This window comes from Eschrichtius robustus, chromosome 16 (genome assembly GCF_028021215.1).
Source record: "Eschrichtius robustus isolate mEscRob2 chromosome 16, mEscRob2.pri, whole genome shotgun sequence".
Taxonomy (NCBI): domain Eukaryota; kingdom Metazoa; phylum Chordata; class Mammalia; order Artiodactyla; family Eschrichtiidae; genus Eschrichtius; species Eschrichtius robustus.
This window is the reverse complement of record NC_090839.1, coordinates 6,558,756-6,585,456: the sequence shown is the minus strand read 5'-3', so window position 1 is coordinate 6,585,456 and position 26,701 is coordinate 6,558,756. Positions and strand designations below refer to the sequence as shown.

At 43.6% G+C, this 26,701-nt stretch overlaps 1 protein-coding gene across 1 annotated transcript in view; it reads left to right on the top strand.

Annotated features, from left to right (window-relative positions):
• The first annotated feature begins 6,660 nt into the window (after positions 1–6,660).
• CASS4 (Cas scaffold protein family member 4) overlaps positions 6,661–26,701 on the top strand; it is a 43,949-nt gene continuing 23,908 nt past the window's right edge. The window contains exon 1 of the mRNA XM_068524288.1: positions 6,661–6,719. Coding sequence (XP_068380389.1) covers positions 6,684–6,719 — 36 coding nt within the window. The 5' untranslated portion in view covers positions 6,661–6,683. The remainder of the gene's footprint in view (positions 6,720–26,701) is intronic.

Sequence of the window (26,701 nt, the reverse complement as noted above, 5' to 3'; positions counted from 1 at the left end):
TTTTATAGTCTTCTGAAGTTTATTATATAAAAATTGTGCTTTAGACATCCTTAAGGATCGTTTTAACTCTTTGGTCTATAAAACCATTTTCAGCATTCTTAACATGTTAAGTCACAGGTTTTAGTTCAGACTTCCAAAGAGCTATATTATTTGGTCCGTAGTGAGTTTAAATTTATTTTGTGTTCTCATTCTGCGGTATTTGAGCTTGGCCATCTGTGGGTGCTGTTCTTGTACGACCGAAAGAAACCTATTGAATAGAAACAAGGATAACCGGTTCTACCCCAAAATTACCAACCAAAACTACCCACGTTTTCCAACTTTCAGCCTATGAAACTGTAAAGCAAAGGTTCAGCTTTTCTGCTTGTTCTCTCTGGCACATGCACTGAGATGACCACACTGCACTCCTGATACAAGTTCCATTGGACCTTTTTAACTGCTCATGAATTCAGATGATACTGCCTACTTCTTCCAGCTTTTGGAACAGTCTCAGCAATAGAGCTGTAGTTTCAGGACTTCTGTTTACAAGATCAAGATGCTTTTGTGTGTTTCCAAAATAGACTTCTTTTTAAATTTTTTTTCTTTTAAAAATCACATTAATGTTTGAAACTGGTGTAAATGCCAGGGATATTACATGGACTTGGTTTCATCACATCATTAATTGTACCACTTAATTATCCCACATAACACCCTGACATTCAGATGGTGAGTGATATCCAGTTAAGATAAGAACTTATAACTTCTATGTTATTTTTTAAAGACGTGATTTCTAAAATAAACTTTTTGTATATAATGGTAATTTAAAGCTAGTTTTTTTTTTTTTTTTTTTTGGAGCTTGCCGTGAATGTTTCTGTATTTGAACATAAGCTCTCGAACAGCAGTTGTGACTTTGGACTGACACTTTTCACACTGTTTCTTTAGTGCTTTGTTCTAGAAGCCAGATTTTTGTAGCTTAATCACCTTTAGCTGTATATCTTTGCTCTTCTACGAATGTAAGATTTTTAGTATAATTGTTTCTTTTTTTTTTTTAATGGAAGTTTTTTTGTTTTTTTTTAATTTTTTTAAATTTATTATTATTTATTTATTATTTATTTTTGGCTGTGTTGGGTCTTCGTTTCTGTGTGAGGGCTTTCTCTAGTTGCAGTAAGTGGGGGCCACTCTTCATCGCGGTGTGCGGGCCTCTCACTATCGCGGCCTCTCTTGTTGCGGAGCACAGGCTCCAGATGCGCAGGCTCAGTAGTTGTGGCTCACAGGCCTAGTTGCTCCGCGGCATGTGGGATCTTCCCAGACCAGGGCTCGAACCCGTGTCCCCTGAATTGGCAGGCAGACTCTCAACCACTGCGCCACCAGGGAAGCCCTAGTATAATCTATTTCTTTAGATCATTCAGAGAAATCTGGGTTTTGCCTTAAGCTTTGGTTTCTCTTAGGAAAGGAGATGTTGGGGTTATCTAAGTCTCAGATCTGTTGAGGCAAGTCATTTCCAGGCGATAGCTTCCTTTTCTGTGATTGAAGAACTTTATCAAAATCATCCCCAACGTGCACTTCAATCACTGAACCTCCTTTTTTAAAAACATGATATAAACAGAATTGGGGGGGAAATATTTACTTCTTGGGGGACACTTCTGCTACTGAAAAAAACAGCAGGCCAGACACTCTGAGAACCCTTTCAGTACGAACCTGGATAGAATTTGTTTTTAATCACTAAGTAGATAGCTGAGCTAGCAAGAAAGGGGGTTTCTGAGGCAGACCCCACACAAAGCACCAATCCAGAGGATTAACAGTGACAGAGCTGCCGGTTGCACCAAGGACATTTGTCAGTCCCTTGTAGCCTAAAGATTTCTGGGCTCTGAGTCTTCACGGGGTTAGGAACTTTGATCAAGACCCAGAAAGAAAACCCAGAACCCAAAAGGTGGCCCCCTCAGCAAAAGGGTGAACTGGACAAAATCCCCACCTCAGAGAAAGAGGAATCCGGCCTGACACTGCAGGCTCAGGTTTGCAAGGAAGGGTCTGGGGTGTTGGCACAGGGGAGGGTCTTCGAGAATCCCATCCACAAGCAAGGTTGAACCAATCCACACTACCTATGTGGTTTGGAGAAAAGCAAGCTGAGAATTTGAAGCAACTCCAGCTGGTAGTGGCCATGAGTGCCAGACAGGCCAGCACCAGTTCTCTATGGATGAGCACATCTTAACACCAGGCCTCAATTATTCCTTCTCCCAGAGAAAGTGCTAAGAATCACGTGTTCACAAGTGAACATAGGAAACAGCCACTGTGATGAAAATCAGAAACGAGTCAGACTTAGTGGAATTAGCAGATGCACAATATATATGTAGAATATGTTTGAAGAACTAAAACAATAACTAAAATGGGGCCAAGGATAAAGAGACGTCAAAAGTAACCAAGTGGGTTTGAACAACAAAAACTATAAAACATTCAACACGTGCGTAGCTTTCGTACCTCATGTTTTTGCCCTTTTTCTGGAGCCTTTGCCTTTGCCTTCCTACTCCCTTAGTGGGTGTTTTCATCTATAAAGGCTCTTTCCCAGTCGTTTTCTGGCCAATTTACTCTTCTCTTCCTGGCTGCTCACCCACAATGACTACGGGCCTGTGGTGTCATTTTCTGCCCCGGTTTTTCTTGATCTCCCTGTCTGCATTCAGCCTTTTCCTCCAGCTTTACACCCCCTCTCCACCTGGAGTGTTTCCTTTGCATCCTTTTTTCCAAGTCTTGCTCTGATTCTTTTTCCCTCTCAACCTTGGGATCAAAATTCAGGCTCTTAAGCTGAGTTCTCACTAATAATTATAGTAGCTGTAGAATCCCACTCCTCCCTGTATTATCCCTATACCAGGGTATTTAGATGAATTTGTTGGCAATTTATGAAATCCTACTTTGACCAAAGGAGCTGTTTTGAGTTATGTTCATGAGGTTAAAAATCTGCCAGATAATAAGGTGATTTTAAAGCAGCACAGTCTGAAATGTCCTGCCAGGCCTTTAAGGCTTTGGACATTCTGAGTGGTGTTTGGCTGGACTTTAATAAGTCAGGTATTGAACTACCACTCATGGAGCTGAATGGCTGAAAGTCCACACGAAAACAGTATAAAAGCATATAAAGAGCAGTACGCAAAAGCCGTCTGCCTTCTTGCACATTTATTTATTTATTTATTTTTAATTTATTTATTTGGCAGTGCCGGGTCTTAGTTGAGGCAAGCGGGATCTTTAGTTGCGGCACATGGGATCTAGTTCCCTGACCAGGTATCAAACCCGGGCCCCCTGCATTGAGAGCATGGCGTTTTAGCCACTGGACCACCAGGGAAGTCCCTGCCTTCTTGCACATTTATTGGGAGCTGTGAAGGTGATCTGACTCCCTAGGTTCTGAAAAGAAAATCAATTCAAAAATACTGTTCTCGGGAATTCCCTGGCGGTCCAGTGGTTAAGACAGAACTCTGCGCTTTCACTGCCGAGGGCCTAGGTTCAATCCCTGGTTGGGGAACTAAGATCCCGTGTGCCGCGCAACCAAAAAAAAAAAAATACTGTTCTCAGTGGTACATTAGTTAAAAGAGGAGGGGTGGGAATTACCTTATTAGAAGCTGTCTTACTTGGTTCTTTTGAATTCTGTTTCAAGCTTCTGCCTGCAGTATATTGCAAAAACCACCCAATTTCCTAGAATGATCAACTCTCGCAATATTTGTGCACGTAAGAGACTCATTTGCCTTAAGATGTAAATATGAATGGATCGCAGCAAAATGTCTACAGGCTTTCATTCAGAAAAATCATAGCAGGGTCAAATAGGAGTCTGAGAACTCAAGCCCCTTTTTCACAAAATACTACACTAAATATCTATGTAGGGATGAGTATTTAATTTCAGGGCCAAATCCTATTACTTTTGTGTCTTGGATTTTGGTTCTGATTGTTTTTCCTTAAAAAGACATGCACGGACTTCCCTGGTGGCGCAGTGGTCAAGAATCCGCCTGCCAATGCAGGGGACATGGGTTCGATCCCTGATCTGGGAAGATCCCACATGCCGCAGAGCAACTAAGCCCGTGCGCCACAACTACTGAAGCCTGTGCCACAATTACTGAAGCCCGCGTGCCTAGAGCCCGTGCTGCAAAACAAAGCCACTGCGATGAGAAGCCCGTGCACCGCGCTAGAGAAAGCCCATGCACAGCAACGAAGACCCAACACAGCCAAAAATAAATAAATAAATGAAATAAATTTTTTTAAAAGACATGCAAATTACAGCATTCTAATCTGTATAGGGACCTTTGAGGTCAGCCCTTCAGTACAGGGAAGAATTACTCTCTGGAGTTTGAGAAGGTGATAGGAACCGTCCAAACTTGAATTGGTGTGAAATCTGTCTGTTGTCTTTTTTTTGTTCGTCACTGTGTGACCTTGAGCGAGTATGTCCATCCTTTCTTTTTACTTTTTTTCAAATATATACGAAAGTCAATAATACAGTAGAAACAAGGGTTCCCAGGGGCGGGGGGAGAGGAGAACAAGGAATGACAGCTGATGGGTGCGGGCTTTCTCACTGGGGTGACGAAAACGTTCTGGAATTAGTGGTGATGGTTGCACAACTCTGAATATACTAAAAAACCCTGAATCGTACTTTTGTGGTATGTGAATTATATCTTAATAAAGCTGTTTTTTTTTAATTCACTATCAGCAGTACAGTACAATGAATCCCCATGGAATCATCACTCAGACTCCCCAGTTTTCAACTCATGCCCAGTATTGTTCTACCTATACCTCTATCTACTTTCCCCTTGAATTATTTTGAATTTTCAAATTTTATCTGTAAATATTTCAGTATATATCTCTGAGAGATAAGGACTTTTTAAAATGTAGTCATAACATTGTTCCGTCTCAATATATATGTGGAAACATTGAATCTTGGTTTAATAAATTCCCATTCTGGAAACATGAACTTCAGCCTTAGCTGGACAGGGCTTGCCTCTTCCTCATCTGAGGTGCCACACGGCCCATGGCCACTGACACAGAGGAGCTGCTAGAGCCGGAAGAAAAAGCAGGAGGGAAGAGGTGCACCCAAGAGAAACACCCAGATTCACATTTAACAACATGGAAATCACCTGCTATTTTGCAGCGGCCTTTGCCTCACAAATATCACCTGTTATATGCATTTTTGCAGTGGTACTACTTGATGATTTGTCTCATCTGTAAAGACTAACAGGATAAAATACTTCTGTTAGTCCAGGCTCTATACTGCTCTGCCCCTGCTTCTCGTACCTTGCCTTCCTCCTGAAGCCTTCCCTAAATTACTCCCCCACTCTCCCATCTCTGTCCTCCTCTCTATGGATCTCCACCTTGAACTTGTTGCCAAGTCAGTTTGTGATCGTTCTGTGTGATCACTGTTCCCTCCCTGTTATCTGCTCCCATCAACGACATGTCAATTACTTGGCACTGCAAGTTAACTTGCAACACTGGTAACAATTTAAAATTTAGATCATGGGGACTTCCCTAGTGGTCAGGTGGCTAAGACTCTACACTCCCAATGCAGGGGGCCCAGGTTCAATCCCTGGTCAGGGAACTAGATCCCACATGCCACAACTAAGAGTTCGCATGCTGCAACTAAAAGATCCTGCATGCTGCAACTAAGACCTGACACAGCTAAATAAATATTTTTAAAAATAAATAAATAAAATAAAATATAGGTTGTCTCAGCCAGAAATCAGTCAGCTGTTTCCACCTGTAAATCCTTCCTGGTGCTCAGACTTGTAGGGGCTACATGCGGGACAGCCAGCAGACAAGACAGTAAGTGCTGTAATCACAGGAGAGCGATGAGAGAGACAGCCCATTGGAGGTGGAAGCTGAGCCCCGCTGGGAAGGATGGGTACCAGTTTGTTGATGTGAAATAAAAGTGCGAACATGCCTAGCAAGGAATCTGCTCTCCTGTAGGTCCTCTCTGGATGTTTAGTCTGAATTTAAGGAAAGTGGAAAGACTTAGCAAGTCGTCCTGAACTGTGTGAACTCGTGTGGCATCAAGTGGGTGGGTCGGTGAGATTTGAGAGATAATGTATTGGTAAGTGCTCAGCATAGCCCTGCTGCAGAGCCAGCACTCAAAGACCAGGGCTGAGTATGGGCGTCAGAGCAGGGGGAAGCGGAAGAGTGCACCTGATGGGGAAAGTTGTGGGACGAGATCCCTTGGGCATGCCCCCCCGCCCCCGCTGAACTCGTTTTCTCCGGCTGTTGCAGGGTAAATTTTAGGGGGCAGGAAGGAAGAAACACTGACCGCTATCACAAATTTGTCCTGGCGGCCTCTAATCAGAGAAATATGCTTGGTCTGTCCAGGGGGAGTTGTTCCACAAACGTTCAAGGGGTGAGAATGCCGTGCGTTCATAAGTAGGAACTTCACCCTATAAAGCAGAAGACTTTTTTTTTTTTTCCTTTTGCGGTTTCTCGTAGCAAATGTGTGACAATTTATACTTATAGACATCACACATTGAGGAGTGAGTGTGGCCTGGATTTCTGGTCTCCCTTCCTTCACCTCTTTTCTTCTCCTCCTTTCCAGAAAGTTTGCCTGCTGGGAGAATCATTCTGACAATTTCCTGTGCTGTCAGCTCCATAGAATTCAGTTTCTGAGAACCAGCCAGAGGCATGCCGTGACATTGCGTAACCACCTCTGAAGTCAGAGATATCAGCCGTGGAGCTCAAAGGAACCGTTTCACACCAGCAACATGAAAGGAGCTAGCATCACGGACGGGGCGCCCAAGGTGAGTGGCGGGGCTGTCTGCAGGGGCAGGAGATGGAGCTGCCTGTTTGGGTTAAGGACAGCAGCCGGTTTCAGGGCTGAGTTTCTGATGAAGTCAAAGATGAATACCACTAACATCTAAGTTTGAGAGGAGAAAGTTTCACGTGAGTTTTGAGTATAGAAACTATATGTGCCGTAAAGCTCCTGACCAGTCTGACTCAGAGATGGTTGCAAATTACTTTCTAGCAAAACCTAGTTTACGCGGTTGATAACACAACCCATCCCTTTGTGTCCATTCACCTTCTAACAAACTTCTGAGCGAGACAAACTTCTGAGTGAGACAAACTTCTGAGCGAGACAGCCCTGAGTCCTCAGCGGGCCTTCCTCGTGCTGTTTTCACGTTACCTTCTGTACTGACATGCATGAGTGGAGCTCAAGTCTGTGACAGGAATCAAAAAGGATTTGCTGTTTAGAATGTTGAAATGGCTGCTAAAAGAAAACTGCTTGGACACAAGGAAAAGTGAAGGTCAGGGTTATTTTGCTACATCTTTTTAAAATTTTAAGTAGAACAGGAAAAAAAATGAAACAATTATGAAATGGGGAGCTTGCTTATATGATTAAATATGTGTTATTTATTATTATAATAATAACAATAGGTGTCACTGGTGGAATGTACAGCTGAATAACCCATGACAGTCTCTCTTATGTAGATTGCTACCCTAGAATTTTGTACCCGACTATTTTCTTTGAAAAATTTTAAACCTTTGGGAAAATAGAAAAAAAAATTCATCAACCTGTGCATATCCTTTACCTAGATTCACCGATTCCTGGCACTTTGTCACATTTGTGTGCATCTATTTGTATATATTTAGACACAGGCTACATTCACATTTTCCAAAAATCCAAAAACATCCTTTCTAGCTTTTTTGGCTGTTATTATTTCTTTGCATGTTTATTTGGTTTTTTTTCCCAACCCAGGACTCATTCCAGGATCACACATTTTGTTTGTTAGGTCTCTGTCATCCTTAATCTAGAACAGTCCACTACTTTTTTATTTCTTTCATAACACTGACATTCTCTACGAATATCCAGATTTTTTTATGATTTATACTTTTTTTTTAATGGGCCACTTATTCTGCCCAATTTCTATAGCACTTTACAATGTGTAATTGTAACATGTATATGTGTAATTAACATGTATATATACATATAACATATATTTGATAGTCCCAACATCCCCATGAATTTCTATTATCGATATTATACAGATAATAACAGATGACCCTTACTGACTGTCCATCTGTCAGGCCTGGTGCTGAGTGCTCTTCTTGCTTTTTCTCATTACATCCTCTTGACATCTCCATAAGGTAGACGTGTTACTCTTATCCCCATTTGACAGATGAGGAAAGTAGGGTTCATTGACTTGCCAAGGTCATTTGCTAGTAAGTGGAATGCCAGGAACCAAACCCAGACAGACTGACGCAGACCCAGACTTAACCAGCTCACTATATGCTGACCCTTAGGCCAGAGGTCCTCAGTCTTTTTTTCATAAAGAGCCAGCTAGTATTTTATGCTCTGTGGTCCACCTCTGATCTCTGGTGCATATTCTTGTTTTTATTTTTTATTTCTGGCCACACCTCAGGTTTCGGGATCTTAGTTCCTGGACCAGGGATCAAACCTGTGTCCCCTGCTGTGGAAGATCAAAGTCCTAACCACTGGACTGCCAGGGAAGTCCCTCTGGTGCATATTCTTTTTTGTTTTTACAACCCTTTAAAAATATGAAATCATTCTTAACTCTTGGACTGGTCATGTGGATTTGGCCCACAGGCCCTAGTTTGCCGACCCAAGTCTTAGATGAATGATGTCTCAGCTCGTACGGATGTCCCCCCTACCCAGTAACAGCAGCACCAGGGCAAGAACCCAAATCTTCCATTCCTAGCCCAGAGGCAACCTCAGTTCATTCTTTCTTGGGTATCCCTACAGAACTGCCAATGTACATATGAGATAATGATTTTTTTTAAAGGTTTTTCAAGAACAGGAGCAGTAACTGAACAACTGTTGAGCTTCTTGTCTTTTACAGTGAACAGTACATATTAGAGCTCCATCTGTTTTAGCACCACTGACCTACCTCAGTATTTTCAATGCCTACGTTGTCATTTAGGTGCTTTTGATTAAATGGTAACACAGTGCTTGAAGGAGTCATACCATGTGAGTGGTTCTCAGCATTGGTGCATCTGACTTTAAAGCAACCCTGACTTTCACTTAGGGGCACCCAGACTCCTTTCATGCCCTGAGGTCAGCCTGTGTACGTCAGGTGGTGAACTGTGCCTGCCCTTTCAGGCTGTTCCCCAGTGTTGCTGCTTGACAAACAACCAAGAGTTCCTCGTCAGTAGAATTTCACCTTTGTGCACAGCAGATTTTGTGTAATTGTCTGACTTTTATTAGGTTTCTGCAAACTGTCTTATAAAATGAAGAGAAAACTGAAAAATAAACATGATGATATTAGAACTAGGAAACACTGGTCTCAAAGAGTGTAATTGCAAAAGGTAGAGACCGTTGTGTGTTGCCAAGGTGGTAAATCCAACATCTCATTGGACTGTAGCTGATTGACTCCATGTTCAACTCCATTCATGAGATGCTGGAAAATTAGGTCTGCAAGACAAGGTGAATAACTGGTTTTACTATATGTAAGTCCTTGCTTTGGATTTTTGGTTGTTTCAAAAGTGCTTTATTTATGAAAACAGAGTCTGTCTGTATTTTAGTGATTCGGTCCTGTTTGTTGCACATTGTGTTTACTTCTGAGCATATGTGTCTGTGTGTGCGTGCACATGTCCACACCATTAGAGGTGATGCTGAAAATAGCATCTTTGTGTACAGGCATCTTTGTCTCCCTGGAGTGAATGGCCAGGAATTGAAAGAGGAATCCTGGGTCAAATAAGCATGGTATTTGTTTTCCATCACTTTCTGAGAACTTCTAAAATTTGAAAACTTAGTGTCCATAGTATTTTCTCTACAATCTATATTTTCTGTCTTTTCTAAATAGAGCCATAGGCTGTTTGCTCACTTGGTTTTCTGAAGGGAGTTTTCAAACCAAGTGTCTTTATCATGTTACTGAAGGGTGGATGTTCCAGAGAACTGATCAAAGTAATATTTATGTTTTAAGAACGTTTAAATGTTCTGAAATGTTCTCAACATTTCAGATTCAACTTCAGTTAAAAAGCAAGTATCCTGTGGTCCTCTTCCATCTCAACTGTGAGTGGGATGGTTCTAGATTCACTCAAGGAGGGTCTAGGTAGAGACTTAGAATAAAAAAAAAAAAAATCACCAACACTCCCAGGGTCAGTTTAGACCCTGACAGGCTGCAGTGGCATCGGATGAATCTGCCGCTAGCCAAGACTCTTCTGCTCTGGTGCTGCTGGGCAAGAATGCTTGGTGAGGCTTCGTTTGTGAGTGAGGAACAATTTCAGGCTCTCCTTGTACCTTCAGAAGCTCTCAGATGGTAAGCAAGACATTTAAACTCAGCCTTTGTCGAAGAAGGGCAAGTGCGATCACGGCAGGGAACTCACCATCACCCACCAGGCCCTGCCGCGTCCCACTCCCACCAGCTCCCACCACCTCAGTTCCTTCCCCTTCTCCCCTGCTGTTCCCGACCTGTGAATGCTCCTCTCTCCCTGTGGCTTGACCACTGGGTCCTCCTCTCAAGCATCTCCCCATCCAGAGGCCTCTCTTGACCACCCTATCTAAACCACCTCCCTTTCCACACCCATCCCATCATTCTCATCCTCCATCTCAGCCTCACTTATCAAGATTGGAAATTGTCTTGCCTTTGTTTCGCCCTCTGGAAAGTCAGCTCCATGAGGGACAGATCTGGCCTTTCTTATTCAGTGCTGCATCTTTAGTGCCTACAGCAATGCCTGCACATAGTAGGTGTTCAAGAAGCACTTTGGTCGGTGTGCGTGTGTGAATGAATCGGAGGTTACCGGGAGTGCAGATAGAGCCCTTGCGACATGGCCACGAGGACAGGAATGGTACTTCCTGCTTACCAGATGTCTGGGAACAGAGGTCACCCCTGACTCTCAGCTCTTCTAACCCCTACCTGGCCCCATCCTGACCCGCCTCTCAACCTAGATGCTTGAGAATTACCCCCCTCCTTCTCCCATGGTCAGATGTTGCCTTAGATCTGAGCCTGTGCAATTGAAGTCACGGCCACAAGGACCTGTGGTCTCCCTCTGACTTCATCCAGCAGCCTCATCCCTTCACCTGCCTCCCAGAGCAAAACAAGTAGCCACAGCACCCAGCTTGAAAACACAACTCATGGTCCACTGTTTAGCCTCTAACCCGAGACAGAGTCATTGAGCTCTGGGGGTTTGGGCGATCAACACAGAGCCGACATTCCCGTGGGATCAGACAGTCGGTAAATGAGTAAATGGACACAGTGATCTCGGGTGCTGACAACTGCCCTAAAGCAAAGAAAACAGGGCTTCCCAGTGGCACAGCGGTTAAGAATCCGCCTGCCATTGCAGGGGACATGGGTTCGATCCCTGGTCCGGGAAGATCCCACATGCCGTGGAGCAACTAAGCCCATGCTCCACAACTACTGAGCCTGTGCTCTAGAGCCCGTGAGCCACAACTACTGAGCCCGTGTGCCACAACTACTGAAGCCTGTGCACCTAGAGCCCGTGCTCTGCAACAAGAGAATCCACAGCAATGAGAAAAGCCCGTGCACCGCAACAAAGAGTCGTCCCCGCTCGCCGTAACTAGAGAAAGCCCGCGTGCAGCAACAAAGACCCAACGCTGCCAAAAATAAATAAATAAATAAATAAATAAATTTTTTTAAAAATAAAAAAAAAAAAAAGAAAACAGGGTGACCTGATAGAGGTGATCCACAGAAAGGGCCTCTCTGGAAACCAGAATGATGGGAAAAGCTTTCCAGGCAGAGGGAACAGCAAATGCAAGGGCAGGAATGAATTCAGCAGAGCAGAGCATCCATGAAAACGCCAGTGTTGTCAGAGCAGAGTTAACAAGGGGAGAAAGTGTCAGAAACAAGATTTGAGGGGTAAGCAGGGTCTGTTCACATAGGGCCTCGTCGACGCTGTAAGAACCTTGACGTGCATTCTAACTGCAGAACGCGCTCTAACTGCATTCAAACTGCTACTTTACACAAGCCACTGGCCTGTGTAAAGTAGGAGATAACACGGGCTGATTTACGTCTTTTAAGACATCTTAAGGCTGCTGTGCACACGCAGACAGTCAGTAGGAAAGAGCAGAAGCGGGGAGGTGAGTCAGGAGACAGGGCCAGGGCTTCGTTTTCCATTTTGGATGGTACCGTGCTGTTCTCAACGCACATGGAGAAGAACCGTTTGCTCTGTCTTTTGAAAAAAATAAAACTTTTGGTGTTTGAGAGTGTCAGGAGATGTGAGCAGAAAGAAGAGTAAATAAAGGTATAAATAGCTTTTATTGAGCTACATGTGCTATATGCTTTATTTTTTTAAGAAACGGATGTTTATTTTCCACCAACTTTATTTCCATTTTCTCTCATTCATTCCACAAATATATTGAGCCAGACGCTGCTCTAAATGCCACAGAAGACAAAAGTCTAGTCCCTTTTCTCAATATTTAATAAACTGTCATTAGCGTTAAAAATCCATTACATTCTATTATTCTTTCCCCTGTTCGATAACCTTTATTCTCTTTTTTTTTTATAAATTTATTTTATTTTTATTTATTTATTTTTGGCTGTGTTGGGTCTTCGTTGCTGCATGCGGGCTTTCTCTAGTTGCAGCGAGCAGGGGCTACTCTTCATTGCGGTGCGCGGGCTTCTCATTGCGGTGGCTTCTCTTGTTGCAGAGCACCGACTCTAGGCGCACGGGCTCAGTAGTTGTGGCTCGTGGGCTCTAGAGCGTAGGCTCAGTAGTTGTGGCGCACAGACTCAGTTGCTCCGCGGCATGTGGGATCTTCCCGGACCAGGGTTCGAACCGGTGTCCCCTGCATTGGCAGGTGGATCCTTAACCACTGTGCCACCAGGGAAGTCCATAACCTTTATCCTCTTAACATTGTATTTGCCATAGAGCTCACTTTGGCGGGGGCGGGGGAGGAAAAAAGGCCAGACAAAACACCAACTGCTTATACTACAAGTTAAAAAAGTTGCCAGGAGACTTTTCAAAGGAGAGTGGCCTGCATGATAATGGAATGAGGAAGCGACCGTAGAGACGTGTGTGGTCATATTGGAACTGTGATGACTCAGGGGGGAAATGACAAGAGCCTGGAGGGGAAATAACTTCAAAGGAGGAAGGTGGGAGGCTGGTAACAAAGAAAAAGAAAGATACCACTACAAGGGATATTCGAAGACTCCAACATGAGTTGCAAAAAGGGGGAATAAGTATTTTAGGAACCATTTCCAAACGTATTGCCCATAAACCATGTGTTTGTCGGAATGGAAGAGGGCTCCTGTATGCACATGGCGAGGACAGAGATAGCAACAAGAAGGCAGAGTGCACGCCTGGGCCTGGGGCGGCATCTCCTGGCTCTTTGCGGGAAGGCTTTGCCAGCTCTTAAAACTCCTCTAGGAAATGTTATTCCTGGTCAAGTCTGGGCTCTGCATCGGCCCACTCACTCCAGGGTGAATCGATTGTTCTTTTTCTTTAGACCCGTTGCTTCTCCTTAGAATCAAGAGCAGTTTTGTTTGTTACACATTTGTTACAGGCAGCTTGTCTTTTGGGGCTTGGAGGGGGTGAGAATTGGGGTAAGAAAGCAGTAGGGTGCCTCTCCCTTGGAGACGCTTGCCATCTGGTTAACAAAAAGTAAAGAGTGCCTGTGGAATGTTCTCTTGGGTTCACAATTTTAACTCAGAGGAGGCTGAAAGGGCACGAGGGTCAATCACTAACAGCGAGAACATCAAGTTGCTTCTGTCCTACACGGATGTTTCCCAACATGGAGGGGATCAACAGCCCTGGGGAAATCAACAGGGACAGTTACAGAGCACATTCTCTATAACCTTCCTTGTGGTATCTCGTGTAAGGCTAGCGACGGGTTTATCTGTGGCTCATTATTGACAACAAAATGAATAAACCCAGTGAACTGGAATAAATGCCCACCAACAGACTGAGAGAAGAACTTAAACAACAGGTGGCTCATTGCTTTCCTAACAGCCCTAAAAATGACCCTAGCAAATGGAGAATTCGGTGAACAAGTATGAACTTTCACTCATTTCTCTGTGATCCATTAAACAGCTTGGACCAGTTTTCAATTCTTCCTGATCAATCAGATGGAAAATAATCACACCCTGCAGGAACTTTGACCTCATTCATACAAGATGATTTTAGGTGTGGCACACAGATAGAACATTTTTTAATGTTAGCTCTGTATTTTAATGTGCATTGGAAAAAACTAAAACTAGCTCAACAAACTTGTAATTTCATAGGTCATATTGCTTTGGGAGACTTTTTTTTTTTTAATTGGCTTAATTTAATATTTTCCTTGAAGTTAGAAATGTACAGACAGCACATGGATATGACAGGAAGCATGCAGTTAATAGACACACGAAGTTTAAGAAACACAGTCTTAGACAAAGCTTTCGCCTAATTGGCGGTGGTATAATTGCTTAAGACCAATCAAAGGACACAAAACACCTTCTTTCGTCTCCATGCCTTTGGTCCCCTTTACGCTTCAAAACAAGAAAAAGGGAAGGAAGGAAAAGATGAGAAAGGAAAAGATCCCACCTGTCATTTTCTTTAATCCCTCTGATGGCTTTCATGAAGTAGGAGATAAGAGCAAGACAAGAAACCATGCAAAATGCAGGGGGTTGCAGCTGGTTGGGAACGCTACACTTTCAGATGAGGATACTGAGGCCCAGGAAAATTCTCAGCTACTTGCCCTCCTCCCTCCATGTGTTTCTCACAGGAGAGGGCTGAATTCTCAACCACTTACCTTGGCCCAAAATTGCTCTCAACTCCTCTTTTCCCCAAACCAAATATCTTAAACAAGAATCCAGAGACTTGTCTAGCAAGGAGTGAACTTGGAGGTGGGGAGGGGGTTTGGGGGATGGATGAATAAATATGCTGGATCTCTAGGGCACTACAAGCTACAGAAACAGTTTGGTATAACATGGACCTGTCTTGGGCCACATCCAAAAATATCAATTACTTAGAAGACCTGGGAGATCTTTGTTGTTGCATCATTTCAACCCTGAGCTTAGACTAACAGAACCTTGTTCACCTTCCTCCCCCCAGCACACGTTGTCAGACATACAGTAGGTGCTTAATAAATAACTGCCAAATCAGTGAAGCACGAAAAGTGCATTTTAGCAAGAGTCCCATGAATAGGGGAAATATATTCAAACAATATACCTTCCAGTAGGACCCAAACCTATTGGAAACCACAGTATTCAGGCATCAGGGAAGAAAATGTTTCATTTCCACTGGGTGGCTTTGGAATTTTTTTCTGACCACAGCCTGTTCCTCAAAGTCTCATTAGTCGGCAATGCCTTCTGCGGCTACCCAAGTCCGCGTGGCGAGAGGCCTTTTCATCTGAACCATTAGGAAGAATTCAAAGCTGGAAGGATCAGAGTTCAACGTTATCATGGAGAAATCAGTTAAGGTTTGTGCGTGTTCACAGACTAAGCCATGGTCAGGATCATTTTTAGAGGTGTTGGGAAAACAAGGAATCCTTCTTTTATTGAAGTTTTTCTTTTTCTCTTATATCCCTTCTCATTTCCAAGTTCACCAGGTTTATTCCCTTCTTAGTCCCCAGTGCCCACAGCTAAGCCGGAGACAATGGCTATTTGCATCCAGATGGGTGGAAGGGAACCGATGTGTTAGATGTGTTATGTAACCGGCCCCAACCTTTCCCACCCGTGGCTGTTGGTTTCAGCCCAGATCTCCCACCCCACCCCCGGTAGGGACAGTTGCAGAAAGAGCAGTACTCAGGCACAAGTGTTCTAGACCCCAAACCTCACAGCATGCCAGCACCAACTACTACAGAAGGAGTTCCCTTCTGAAGTGATTTCTGCCAGTGTCTTCCAGGGTATGGACTAATCACCTTTAAAAATAATTTCTCTAAAGGATCAAGACGAAGGTGAATGTGAGTATCTGAGTTTCTCTCTTCTGGAATCCATTTCCTGCAAGAGTTCAATTGCTTAGGGCTCAGAGTGAACTGTGTAAATGCATCCATTACTTGTTATTCTGCATTTTTTCCACTAAGTTAAGGAAGTAGGTAATGATGTTTCCCAAGCAACTATCCCATCAGTGGAAATTATCAAAAGTTGTTTCATGTCCCACGTTTTGAAGCAAAAAAGGGAGAAATCGAATTTTGTTTAGAAAGCTCTATTCTACTCAGTTAAGTTTTTTTTTTTTAAGCTTAAAGGTAACTCTAAATATAAAAGTAATCTGGAAAAGGGCATTTCAGTATCTCAGTTAAATGACTTCAGATCACTTTCTACACATTCTGGAGCCTTTTAGTCCAGAACTTTTCAACTTTTTCAAAAGCGGAGCTGAAGCTAAAACTCAGTTATTTTCTAGCCTATCTGGCAAATTAATATTAACCACAAGAAAGACAGCAGTTTTCCCTCAGCCTCTCTCATTTAACTGCTTTGCTAAGTTTTTAAAAAAAAATAGCTCCAAGAGAAGCAACTCTTCTTTATGCTGTGGGATGATGCAAGAAATTACTTAGCTGTCACCTCATTTAAAAAAAAATTCTAAGTATTTCTGAAAATGAAATGCAGATCATTGCAGCCGAGCTGTGTCAAGCTCTACAGCACCATGTTAGGCATGACACATTAAAAGGAAATAATTTAATATAGTTGCAAATCGCAAGGCAAGTTCTGGTTGTGAAATAAACCATTTTGCTATGTTAAGTGACTCTCAGTTCCCTGTAACTTGTGGAATTTTACTTTTCAATGTAAATGTGGCTATGGAAAGCTACTGAAATTCATGAAAGGAAAGAAAAGTTAACTTAGAGAAGAGAAAGAGGAGGAGGCCTGATGGCCTGGTGGCCCATCTCAGCTGCAGACCTCATAATACAACTCCATGTGGAAGGAAAGCAGCAAATGGTTATGCCAACGCCTTCCCCAGTGTTAGGCGAGCACAAGGCACAGCTACAGTGTCCTGTGGCTGCTGGTCCTAATTTCTGGTCTTGGGGACAGTCCCCTCATGGGGGGCCCTCCCACCTGGCCCAGGTGTTTGTGCCCAGGACCATGTCATTCTGCAGCTGACCACCGGGGAGGGGGCGTAGTGGTGGCAAAGGCACCCAGCCTCCCCCGTTTACCTGGAGACTTATTCGATGCCTTTCTAACTTGCCCGGGCCAGGCCAGAAAAACCCTTAAACCTTCGCCCCGCCTAAACTTGTGTGATTCTTAACACACCTGCGGTTAGACCCTGTTGCATTTAAGTGGTAGGTTTTTGTTGCCTTCTCTGGGTGTCTTCTGTGGCCCTACTCTCAAGGAGCTGGGGAGAAAGAAACACTCATAAAATCAGCCGGTTCTCAACAACTGTCCAAGCACTTCTCAGCATTTTTCATGCTGTAAAGGGCCCTCTGATGGATGGGCAATGAGAGTTCCATCGATGGTGTGAGTTATCCCGGAAGTACACAGAGGGTTTCCCCAGATGCCAGATGCTTTTGTGTGGCAAACTGCTTTTGGCTGAGATGAAGACTGACTGGGTCAAGGTTCCCGTCTTTCAAATCTGGGAGTAGAACAAGCTTAAGTGATCGTGGCAAGCAGGAGTTCAGGTTCACCAATGCAGAAGCAATTCTCTTCCAACAGAATAGAATCTTCTTTAAACACTAGATTTTTATTTTGAAAAAGCAAAACATGTACATATGGCTTTAAAAATTCAAACTGTACCAATGAACATGGACTGAAAGCATGTTTTCTTTTAATCCCAGAGCTCTATAGTTTCCTGGTCTCCAGTTCAGCTAGCCAGAGGGGGGAAGCCCCAATGACTTATGTCATCTTCCAGGAAGATGCTGTACTCATAAAAGCATACATGGGGACCTACTGTCTGCACAGTTTCTCATCTTGCTTTTTAAAATATTAATCCTTGGGAATTCCCTGGTGGTCCAGTGGTTAGGACTCTACACTTTCACTGCCCAGGGCCCAGGTTCAATCCCTGGTCGGGGAACTAAGATCCCACAAGCCACGTGATGCGGCCAAAAAAAAAAAAAAAAAAAATTAATACGCTATTTTAGAGAATGTTCCATTTCGGCTCATTTAAACTCTGCCTCATTCTTTCTAATGGCTGTATAGTATTCCATTATACAAATGTGTCATTATTTGCCAGTAATTACATTGAAGCCATTTCCCAAATTCTTAATGGGGAATCTAATTCTGATCCTCTAACCATACAACTTACCCAACTGAGTTAAAAATGTTTTTATCAGCTTACCATGCCTCTCTCCAGAGGCACACTTTGTCATTTGCTCATCCATCGAAATGCACATGCCATCTCATGAAGGATAGCTTGCTAAGCACTATGATTTGTAGGCTAAAAGGGCAGACTCCAGGGTCAGAACTGCCTGTGTGCCAATCTTGGTTCTATTCGTTGCCCTCCAAGCAACCTTAGGCTAACTCACTCACCCTCTCTGTGCCTTAACTTTTCATCTCTTAAATGGGACATTAGTAACAGTCCCTGTTTTATGGGATTGTTACTATCAAGTGAGATAATCAATGCTAATTACTTATCCCAGTGCCTGGAACAGAGTTGAAAAGCTGTGAGCAATCCTTATTAATGAGGCATTGGCTACGTAGTGAACAACAATACAAACGTGACTCAATATGCATCCGAAAGATTAGAGAGGATTTTTTTTCTCTTTGATTAATTATGGGAACTTAATATTAGTTGACACATACAGTGTGTAAGAAGTCTGCATTGTTATGTGGGGTTTGCAAAGTGGGGAGCCTTCCCAGATAGTCCTTGCTGTGATTCCTTAAATGCCTATTGACCCCTCCCTTATCTCTCCCGAGATTGCCTTGCAGAATGCTGTCACCCATCCACATCTCTCATTAAAAAAGTGTCATGTGGATACTTTGTTTCTTCCTCAGGGTTGTCCTCCTTCCTCTGTCTTTCTTCCCTTTTTGGAGAATGTGGGTGGGAAAGGGAAAATGGAGGTGGTGAGGGGATTTTTCTTATGCTCCTGGAAACTTTTCTTTCTCTCTCTCCTCTCTCTATTTTGTTTAATGCGCTTTAAAATATGATGGAAAATAAACATTCACGAGCCAACAGATAGCACCATTCTCTCTGCTTTGATCTTTCTAAGCCTATCTATGTATTTATATAATATGAAATACTTCCAAGTACATTGAAGGGGAGACCTTTGTCTTTAAAGATGATCAAGGAGCTTTCTCCGTTCTGCATTTACTCCTGATGTTCTGAGTCTGGGCTCAGCAGCCTCATAAAAGATGTATAAGAGAATATCTCATTGATCTCAAAGAAAAAGTTCCTACATCCAGGGAAAACCTTCATGAACTTCAGGGGTTCACATTTCCCATACATCACAGGATTTGAAATATTTACAGTGCATGCATTTAAAAAAAATTGTGGCTTATGTATAACTATTCTCTCTCATGGCCCTCAGAGGGGGAGGATCAATCATTCCATCACCTTCCCCTAAAACTAACTAAGAATTCTTGGAAGTAAGTCATGGAATCTGTGAGAAGGAAGCTAAAATGCTAAACATGGATGCTTTTCAAAGAAGGATTTTAGTAGAAGAAAAATGCCCGTCTTGTTAATGGGGTTCCATGATGTCGTACAGAGCAGGGACCCAGCAACGGCTTGCTGCTCAGGGTTCCTTCCACATTTATGATCTCTATCTCTTCCTGTCTGGGACACTTATTTATTTACTACTTCCTGCCGTGAGCTGGTGACCCTGTGCTATGATTTACCTTCCCAAGGAAATGAAGATTTTCTGGCTACTTTAATGGAAAACATTCCAGGATCTCTACTCTCCTATCCCCTGGCCACTAACTCTGTAATTTCAAGAATACAAGAGTCTGGGGGTGGGGGAAGCACTTGTGAAGGATAAAGCGAGGAGAAAGCAGGATTGGGTTGTGATGCTGATCTGACCCTTGTGAAGGGAAAGAGGGGAGCAAGCAGGGGAGGGTAGAGAGAACCTCAGACTGTGAGCATTTTGCACATAGTCTTAGATAACATAATGGGGGGTGGTGGTGACAGGGGGCTTCAGAACAGATTGCCCATTAGAGGAGTCCTGCACTGGGCAGAAATGCTCCAGCCCCTGCTTGTTAACTTCCAGTTTGCAAAGGAAACCAGTGTGGGGCCTCTAAGAGCCCAGCAGTGGGCTGGGCTCAGCTGCAGAGTACTTCATTTGGCCCAAGTAGTCATCTTTTGAAATCTGCCTGGGCATGCCGCAGTCTCCACCACTCCCAAACGTCTGACACCTGGCCTGCCTCCCTGACGTATACTGCTTGCCCGGCTCCTACAACCATTTGAGTTTGCCGCTGCTGCCTATAGATGTCATTAACCCAGCTCCTTCTAAGCTTACGTGCATCTAGACTTTAGCAGATTAGAGTAGGAAATTGACTTGGACTCGGGGAGGCTGTGCACTGAATTGGCAATAGCAGGCTTCAGAGTTCAACAGACTCAAGTTTGAATCCCCACTCTACTGGCTGCTGCTGTGTGACCTTAACCTCTCCTAGTCTCGGGCACCGTAAAGCTCTAAAATGAGGCCAACACAGCAAATGAGCCCCCCCACCGCCAACCCCATTCAGCTCGAACACTCTGAGTTTCTGCAGCTTTGCTCTTTCAAGTGAACTGAAAAAAAGTGGAAAGTAAAGCAGGAAGGCAAGCCAGGCTCTTGGAGAGCCAGCATGGGGCAGTCACTGGGGAGCTGTGCCCACCCTCCCGGCCCAGAGAGGGGATGACCATCCTGGCAGTGGGAATGATGCAGAAGCCCAAAAAGAAGCTTCAGCAAGTGGCATTTCTACAGGCTCATCTAATGTGGTTCTGCTTAGAACTGTAGCTGCTGGCTCTTCACATCACTGCAGAAGACAAAGTATGAGAACCAAATCTGTCTCTCTGCATCTTACTTCCCCTGGTCCACAGCGCACCTCTCTTCCCTTCTCTGGCAGTAACAATCCTGCCCTTCTTCCAAGACTCACCTCAGGGTTGCCCGCAATCCCTCGCCAACTCCTCCTGGCAGCACTGCTAGAGCCAACTGCCACCCTCATCTGAGCCTCAGGCATCTCCCGCCTGGACTGGACCACTGGCTTTGATGAGCCTCTTTGGCTTCACATTGGCTCCGTGGAATCCCCTTTCCACCCAGCAATCAGAGATAAACATCAACCAATATGGAAACCAAGCCCCAGGTTTTTGTTTACTTCTCTCCAGACAACCTGGGCATCTTTCAGTTTCCCCGACTCACAATGCACTTCGTATAGACACACAAATTCACTCCCTCCCTCCCTCACCCACTTCTCTTCCTCTGCCTGGATGATTTGTCCCCCTTTCTTGATCTGACTAACTTCTACTCACTCCCAGATTGCAACTTCCATGGCCCGTTTCTCAAGGGAATGTTCCCTAAGCCCTCATCCATCCCCACTTCCCAACTGCACTCATAATTCTTCATAAATTTCTGTGTCTTCCTTCATTGCACTTAAGAGAAGTAGAAACCCTACGTTTATTTCTGACGTGACTGGAATGTGTCTCCTCTGCTAGGACGTACACCGGCATGAGATCAGGAACTGTTTTGTTCGCCGCTGTATCTCTAGCAGAGTGCTGGGCATATAATCGACACTCAATGCAATCTTGATGTATGAATGATTGAATGAATGAATGAATGAATGAAGCTAGCTAATTACTCCCAGGTCTCATTGCTGATTCAGTATAGATTAGCACATTGCATCTGGCCATTGTGTGAACGTCTCCCCAGAGAGGGAATCTCTTATTTGCCTTCGTTTCCCCAGTCTCCTTTCCCTTCTCCCAACTGTTGTATGAAGATGGGCATTTGGGGGAAATGTCCTTTTTGGAAATTGGTTAAGAAGGTTTCTTCCGTTGTACCTAGAACCTAACTGTCTTTGTGCCCAAAGAGAATAAAAATATAAACATATGCCCTCTTTCATCTCTTAAATATCTACACGAATGTTTCCAAATTATCACCCTGTTAAAAAATAACTTGGGAGTGGCCTCAGTGCAACTGCAGTTGTTATCAGGCTGCTTTGCAGCCCTCGTCAGTCCCTTCCATCTGTTGTCTGTAAAGCGTTTAGCGTAGTGCCGGGGCATGGGTTTACGATGCCTGTTTGCTGCAGTTGCTATTTCTTGTTCTCCCCACACTGCCAGCCTGTCCGTAAAAGCCTGGGTTGCCCCGACTGGATTGTTTCTTGAACATGCCTAGAGGGTCATCATCTCCAAGTCCCGTGGATGCATGCGGCGTAGGAGCCCAGCCTCCAGCATGTGGTCAGGGACATTCTCTTCAGGAGGTGACTCAAGCTGAGATCTGAAAGAGGATGAGTCATTCGTGCAGAGATCTGGCAGAAGAGTGTTCAGGGCAGGAGGACTAGCAAGGGCAAAGGTCCTGAGGTGGAAGCAAGCTTAGCGCATCAGAGAAGAGTAAGAAAACGATGCAGCTGGAGGGAAATTAACGGCAGTAGTAGCGGCCCAGGCACTACTGCCCGATCAGGCAGGGCAATCTGGTAGGGAGCTTACGTTTTGTTCTAAATGGGGTTCTAAGCAACTGGACATTTTTAAACAAGAGACCAAAAGTCTGATTTATGTGTATAAAATACCATTCTATGCAAATCAAAACTGTAATGAGGTATCACTTCACACTGGTCAGAATGGCCATCATCAAAAAGTCTACAATTAATAAATGCTGGAGAGGGTGTGGAGAAAAGGGAACCTTCCTACGCTGTTGGTGGGAATGTAGATTGATGTAGTCACTATGGAAAACAGTATGTAGGTTCCTCAAAAAACTAAAAATAGTGCTACCATGTGATCCACCAATCCCACTCCTGGGCATATATCTGGAGAAAACCATACTTTGAAAAGATACAGGCACCACAATACTCACTGCAGCACTATTTACAATAGCCAAGACATGGAAGCACCCTAAATGTCCATTGACAGAGGAATGGATAAAGAAGATGTGGTACATGTATATTATACAGTGGCATATTACTCAGAGCCATAAAAAGAATGAAATAATGCCATTTGCAGCAACACGGATGGACCTAGAGATTATCATACCAAGTGAAGTAAGCCAGACAGAGAAAGACAAATATCATACAAAATATCATTCTGGCTGGTGTCTAGAGACTGAACTGTAAGGGGAAGCGTGCAATAACGGATGTGAGGAGAAGGCTTAGAGTTCACGTGACCTCGGACAAGTCATTTGATCTCTCTGACCCTCCATTTCCTCATCTGTAAGATGGGAATAAGAAAACCTACCTCTGAGGCAGTTGAAAATTAAGTGATATAATGGCTTCAGTGCCCCCAACACAAAACAAGTCCCCATTCAATATAGTCCACTGTTACCTACCTTTTCTGGGAGAGGAACTCCCCAAGATTTCTCACATTTTAAAAATTCTTTTATGACACAAATTTTGATAGTCTTTGTTATTAAAACTCTAAGACATTAATTGACTGCAGGAGATGTCTCTGGACCAATTATAATGAAATACTATTCTGAAGGGAATCATGTTATAGCAACATATTTAGGATTTTCCTTCGCTGGGACTTTACATCCTTTAAGATGTTGGCTGCTGCTCTGAAGTCTTCAGGCTGTAAGTGCAAAGTAAACTGTGTCTCCATTTTGGACAGATGTGGGTGCCCAATGGGGTGGGTGATCACACAAGCCCATTGTTCTCTGGACAAGCATCCCCGCCTTTTGCAACAGGCAAAGCCACCAGCTAAGCTGATGTCAATCTGGTCACTTCAAAGCAACTGCCATGTTGAAGCAACTGCTCTGTCTAAAGATACACACTATCTTATTTCTAGACAAGTGCAAGCACATTTCAGATGATGGGCTTTTTCTTTTCAGACTACGTTAGGTGTATTTCATGGGAATTGTGATGATGGGTTGGAGATTGTGTTTTGTTTTCCCATTTCTTCCCAGTGTGGACAGTTAAAGTATCATTTTCATAAAGGTAAAATCATGACTCTCATGTGAATATAAAATGAACTCATGTCAAAGATTTTATTAAACTGAGTAATTAATGAAGGAACCAGAAAAAAAGTTAAAATCAGGTCAAAGAGCATTTGGGGATCTAGGTATCTGGAGACAATTCAATACAGGAATATTAGGCTAGGATTGCAGGGCTAGACACAAATCTGGTTAAAATCCAACCAACAAGATAATAAACCATTAACATTTCAGGTTATCTTTTCTTACTGAACAGAAGTTACTGTCTTCTTTAACTGGAAAAAAAAAATCCACAAAGTAGCAAGTAACTTTACTAAGTCTGGACCTTTCATCAATACCCTTTATAAGATTCTAAACCTCTCTTCCCTCTAAATGCTTCAGCTCTGCTCAATTCTCCAAAGCTGAGCACCCAGATTCATGTGAAACCAGCTGGCAGCACATTGAAGGGACAGTACTAGAGTGGGCAGAGTAGCCAGGCCTCGAGGTCCATCTTCTGGACACCTCAGGGGTCATTCTTACTGAAAGCCATCAAAAAGAGTGGCCAGAGAGTCAGAGAGCTTCCTTCTTCTTAGACAGAAATAGGAACTCTCACCTTGGTGCTGTGCGTCTCTTTACCTTCCAAAGACTTGAACATAAGGCATCGCATCACTCATCCTTATCCACCCACTTACTCACCAAGTAGCCAGTGAGCACCTACTGTGTGCTGGAATCTGGGGGTACAGTAAGAGCAGGAAAGTGTGGTCCCTGCTCTCCTGGACCTTATGCTCTGCAGGGAGACAGATACCAAATAGATGATCACCCATTTAATGAATTAAATACAAAGGTCATAAATCCTGATATGGAAAGGTGTTAAGAAAAAAAAATGGGGAGAACTAGCTTAGTCTGGAGGAATATGGGTAACAGGGCATCATCTTTCAAGGAAAGGACACTTTAAATTAATCTGGAAGGATGAGTGGGATTTCACGGGGAGCAGGAGGGGAAGGTGCTAACTGTTTTGGGTAGAGGGAACAGCTTGTGTGAAGCATTCGAGGACCCCAAAAGGGTGGCCCTCCTGAGTGGCTGGTGAGGAAGTGAGGCCCTGAGGCTGGACAGGAGAGCAGGGGCCTGGAAGGTTTGGCAGAGTTGGGGCTTTATCCGAAGGGCGCTGGGGAGCCATCGAAGGGCCATAGGGTGAGGAATGACACGATCAAAATTTGTGTTCCTGGAAAGTCCAGCACTGGGAACAGTGCTGGTAAACACTCAGTAAACGTTGGCTGAATTCGTGAAGGAACACAGGGCTGACCCGAGGGAATGCTTCTCAGGATCTCTGGCTGTTAGCTCTAACTCAACTCTTTGCTTTCCAATTTAATCTCATAAACTCACTCAACCTCAGACAAGTAAGGCTTCATACCATCCCTCTAGTTGAGGATCTGTGGTTCACCATGGATGAAAGAGAAAATCTCCACAGGCAGCAATGACCCTCACTGTACACCAGCCCGTAACTCTTCAGGGCCTTCTTCCTTCTTTGAAAAATGAGTTAACAGTGGAGATGCCCCAGAGAGGTAACGCCTTTCCCAAATTGCAAAAACATTTCAAGTTTTCTTGACAAAGATTTTAAAACGAATGCGCCATCCAACAAAGAGCTAATGCACAGGGTATGTTAGGGTGCAAGGAAATGGGCAGTTTCATTCAAGGGTCAGGGTGGGCAGATGTGGAAATGAGTCAGACCTCGCTGGAGGGCTGTGAGCAGCACAGAAGGGGGAGCCCTAATGATTTCCACCTGCAACTCCCCTCCCACAAATGTGTCTGTGGAAATAACAGGGGGAGTTGCAGATAGTTGGCTATCAAGGTAATCATTTCAGCATTGTTTGTAATCGCTAAAAACTGGAATTAGCTAAAATGTCCCCAAATCAGGAAGTTCGAATATGGGTCATTCATACAATGGAAAACCATTCTGCTATTTAAAAGGATAGTGAAGAAAACTGTTTATAGGCCGAGGAAGATGTTCACAATCTATTTTTAAGTGGGGAAAAGCAGATTATAAAACTGTATGTATCATAGATTCTTATCATTTTTTTTAAACATCTTTATTGGAGTATAATTGCTTTACAGTGATGTGTTAGTTGCTGCTGTATAACAAAGTGAATCAGCTATATGTATACATATATCCCCATATGTCTTCCCTCTTGCATCTCCCTCCCACCCTCCCTATCCCACCCCTCTAGGTGGTCACAAAGTACCGAGCTGGTCTCGCTGTGCTACGCGGCTGCTTCCCCCTTGCTATCTATTTTACATTCGGTAGTGTATATATGTCCATGCCACTCTCTCACTTCGTCCCAGCTTACCCTTGCCCCTCCCCGTGTCCTTAAGTCCATTCTCTACGTCTGCGTCTTTATTCCTGTCCTGCCCCTAGGTTAAAATATAATTGTTACTCTAGGTATGTATATGAACATGTAGGTTCAAGAAAAGGTCTGGAAAGACACAACCAAAGAAGTAACAGTAGTGACCTATGGTTGGTGGCACTGTAGGTGTTTTTGGTTTTTTCTGTTTTCTTATCATTATTTTGTATTCTTTCTTTTATGAACTTTCATCGCTTTTGTAGCAAGGAAAAAAAGGTTCATGTGCAAAAATATGCATGATCTCCTAGGATCTCAGCTGCTGTAGATTTTATGGAGGATTTTCAGTGCCTATTTGCCTACAAGGAGGATTTGATTCTACTTAGTCTTCTCAGATATACATGCATGTGTTTCCCCAAATCCACAGACCTGATTGTGGGTTTAAGATGGTATTTTTCAGCAGTTGGCCATCCAATTCCATTTTTGTGACAGAAAAAAAAAATTATTATGCAAAAAAAAAAAAACGCATCAGTTCTCAACCAATGTAATGGGAGGGTTGGTCGTTTTTGCTTTATTTATAAACTGTATATATTAGGGACTAGTG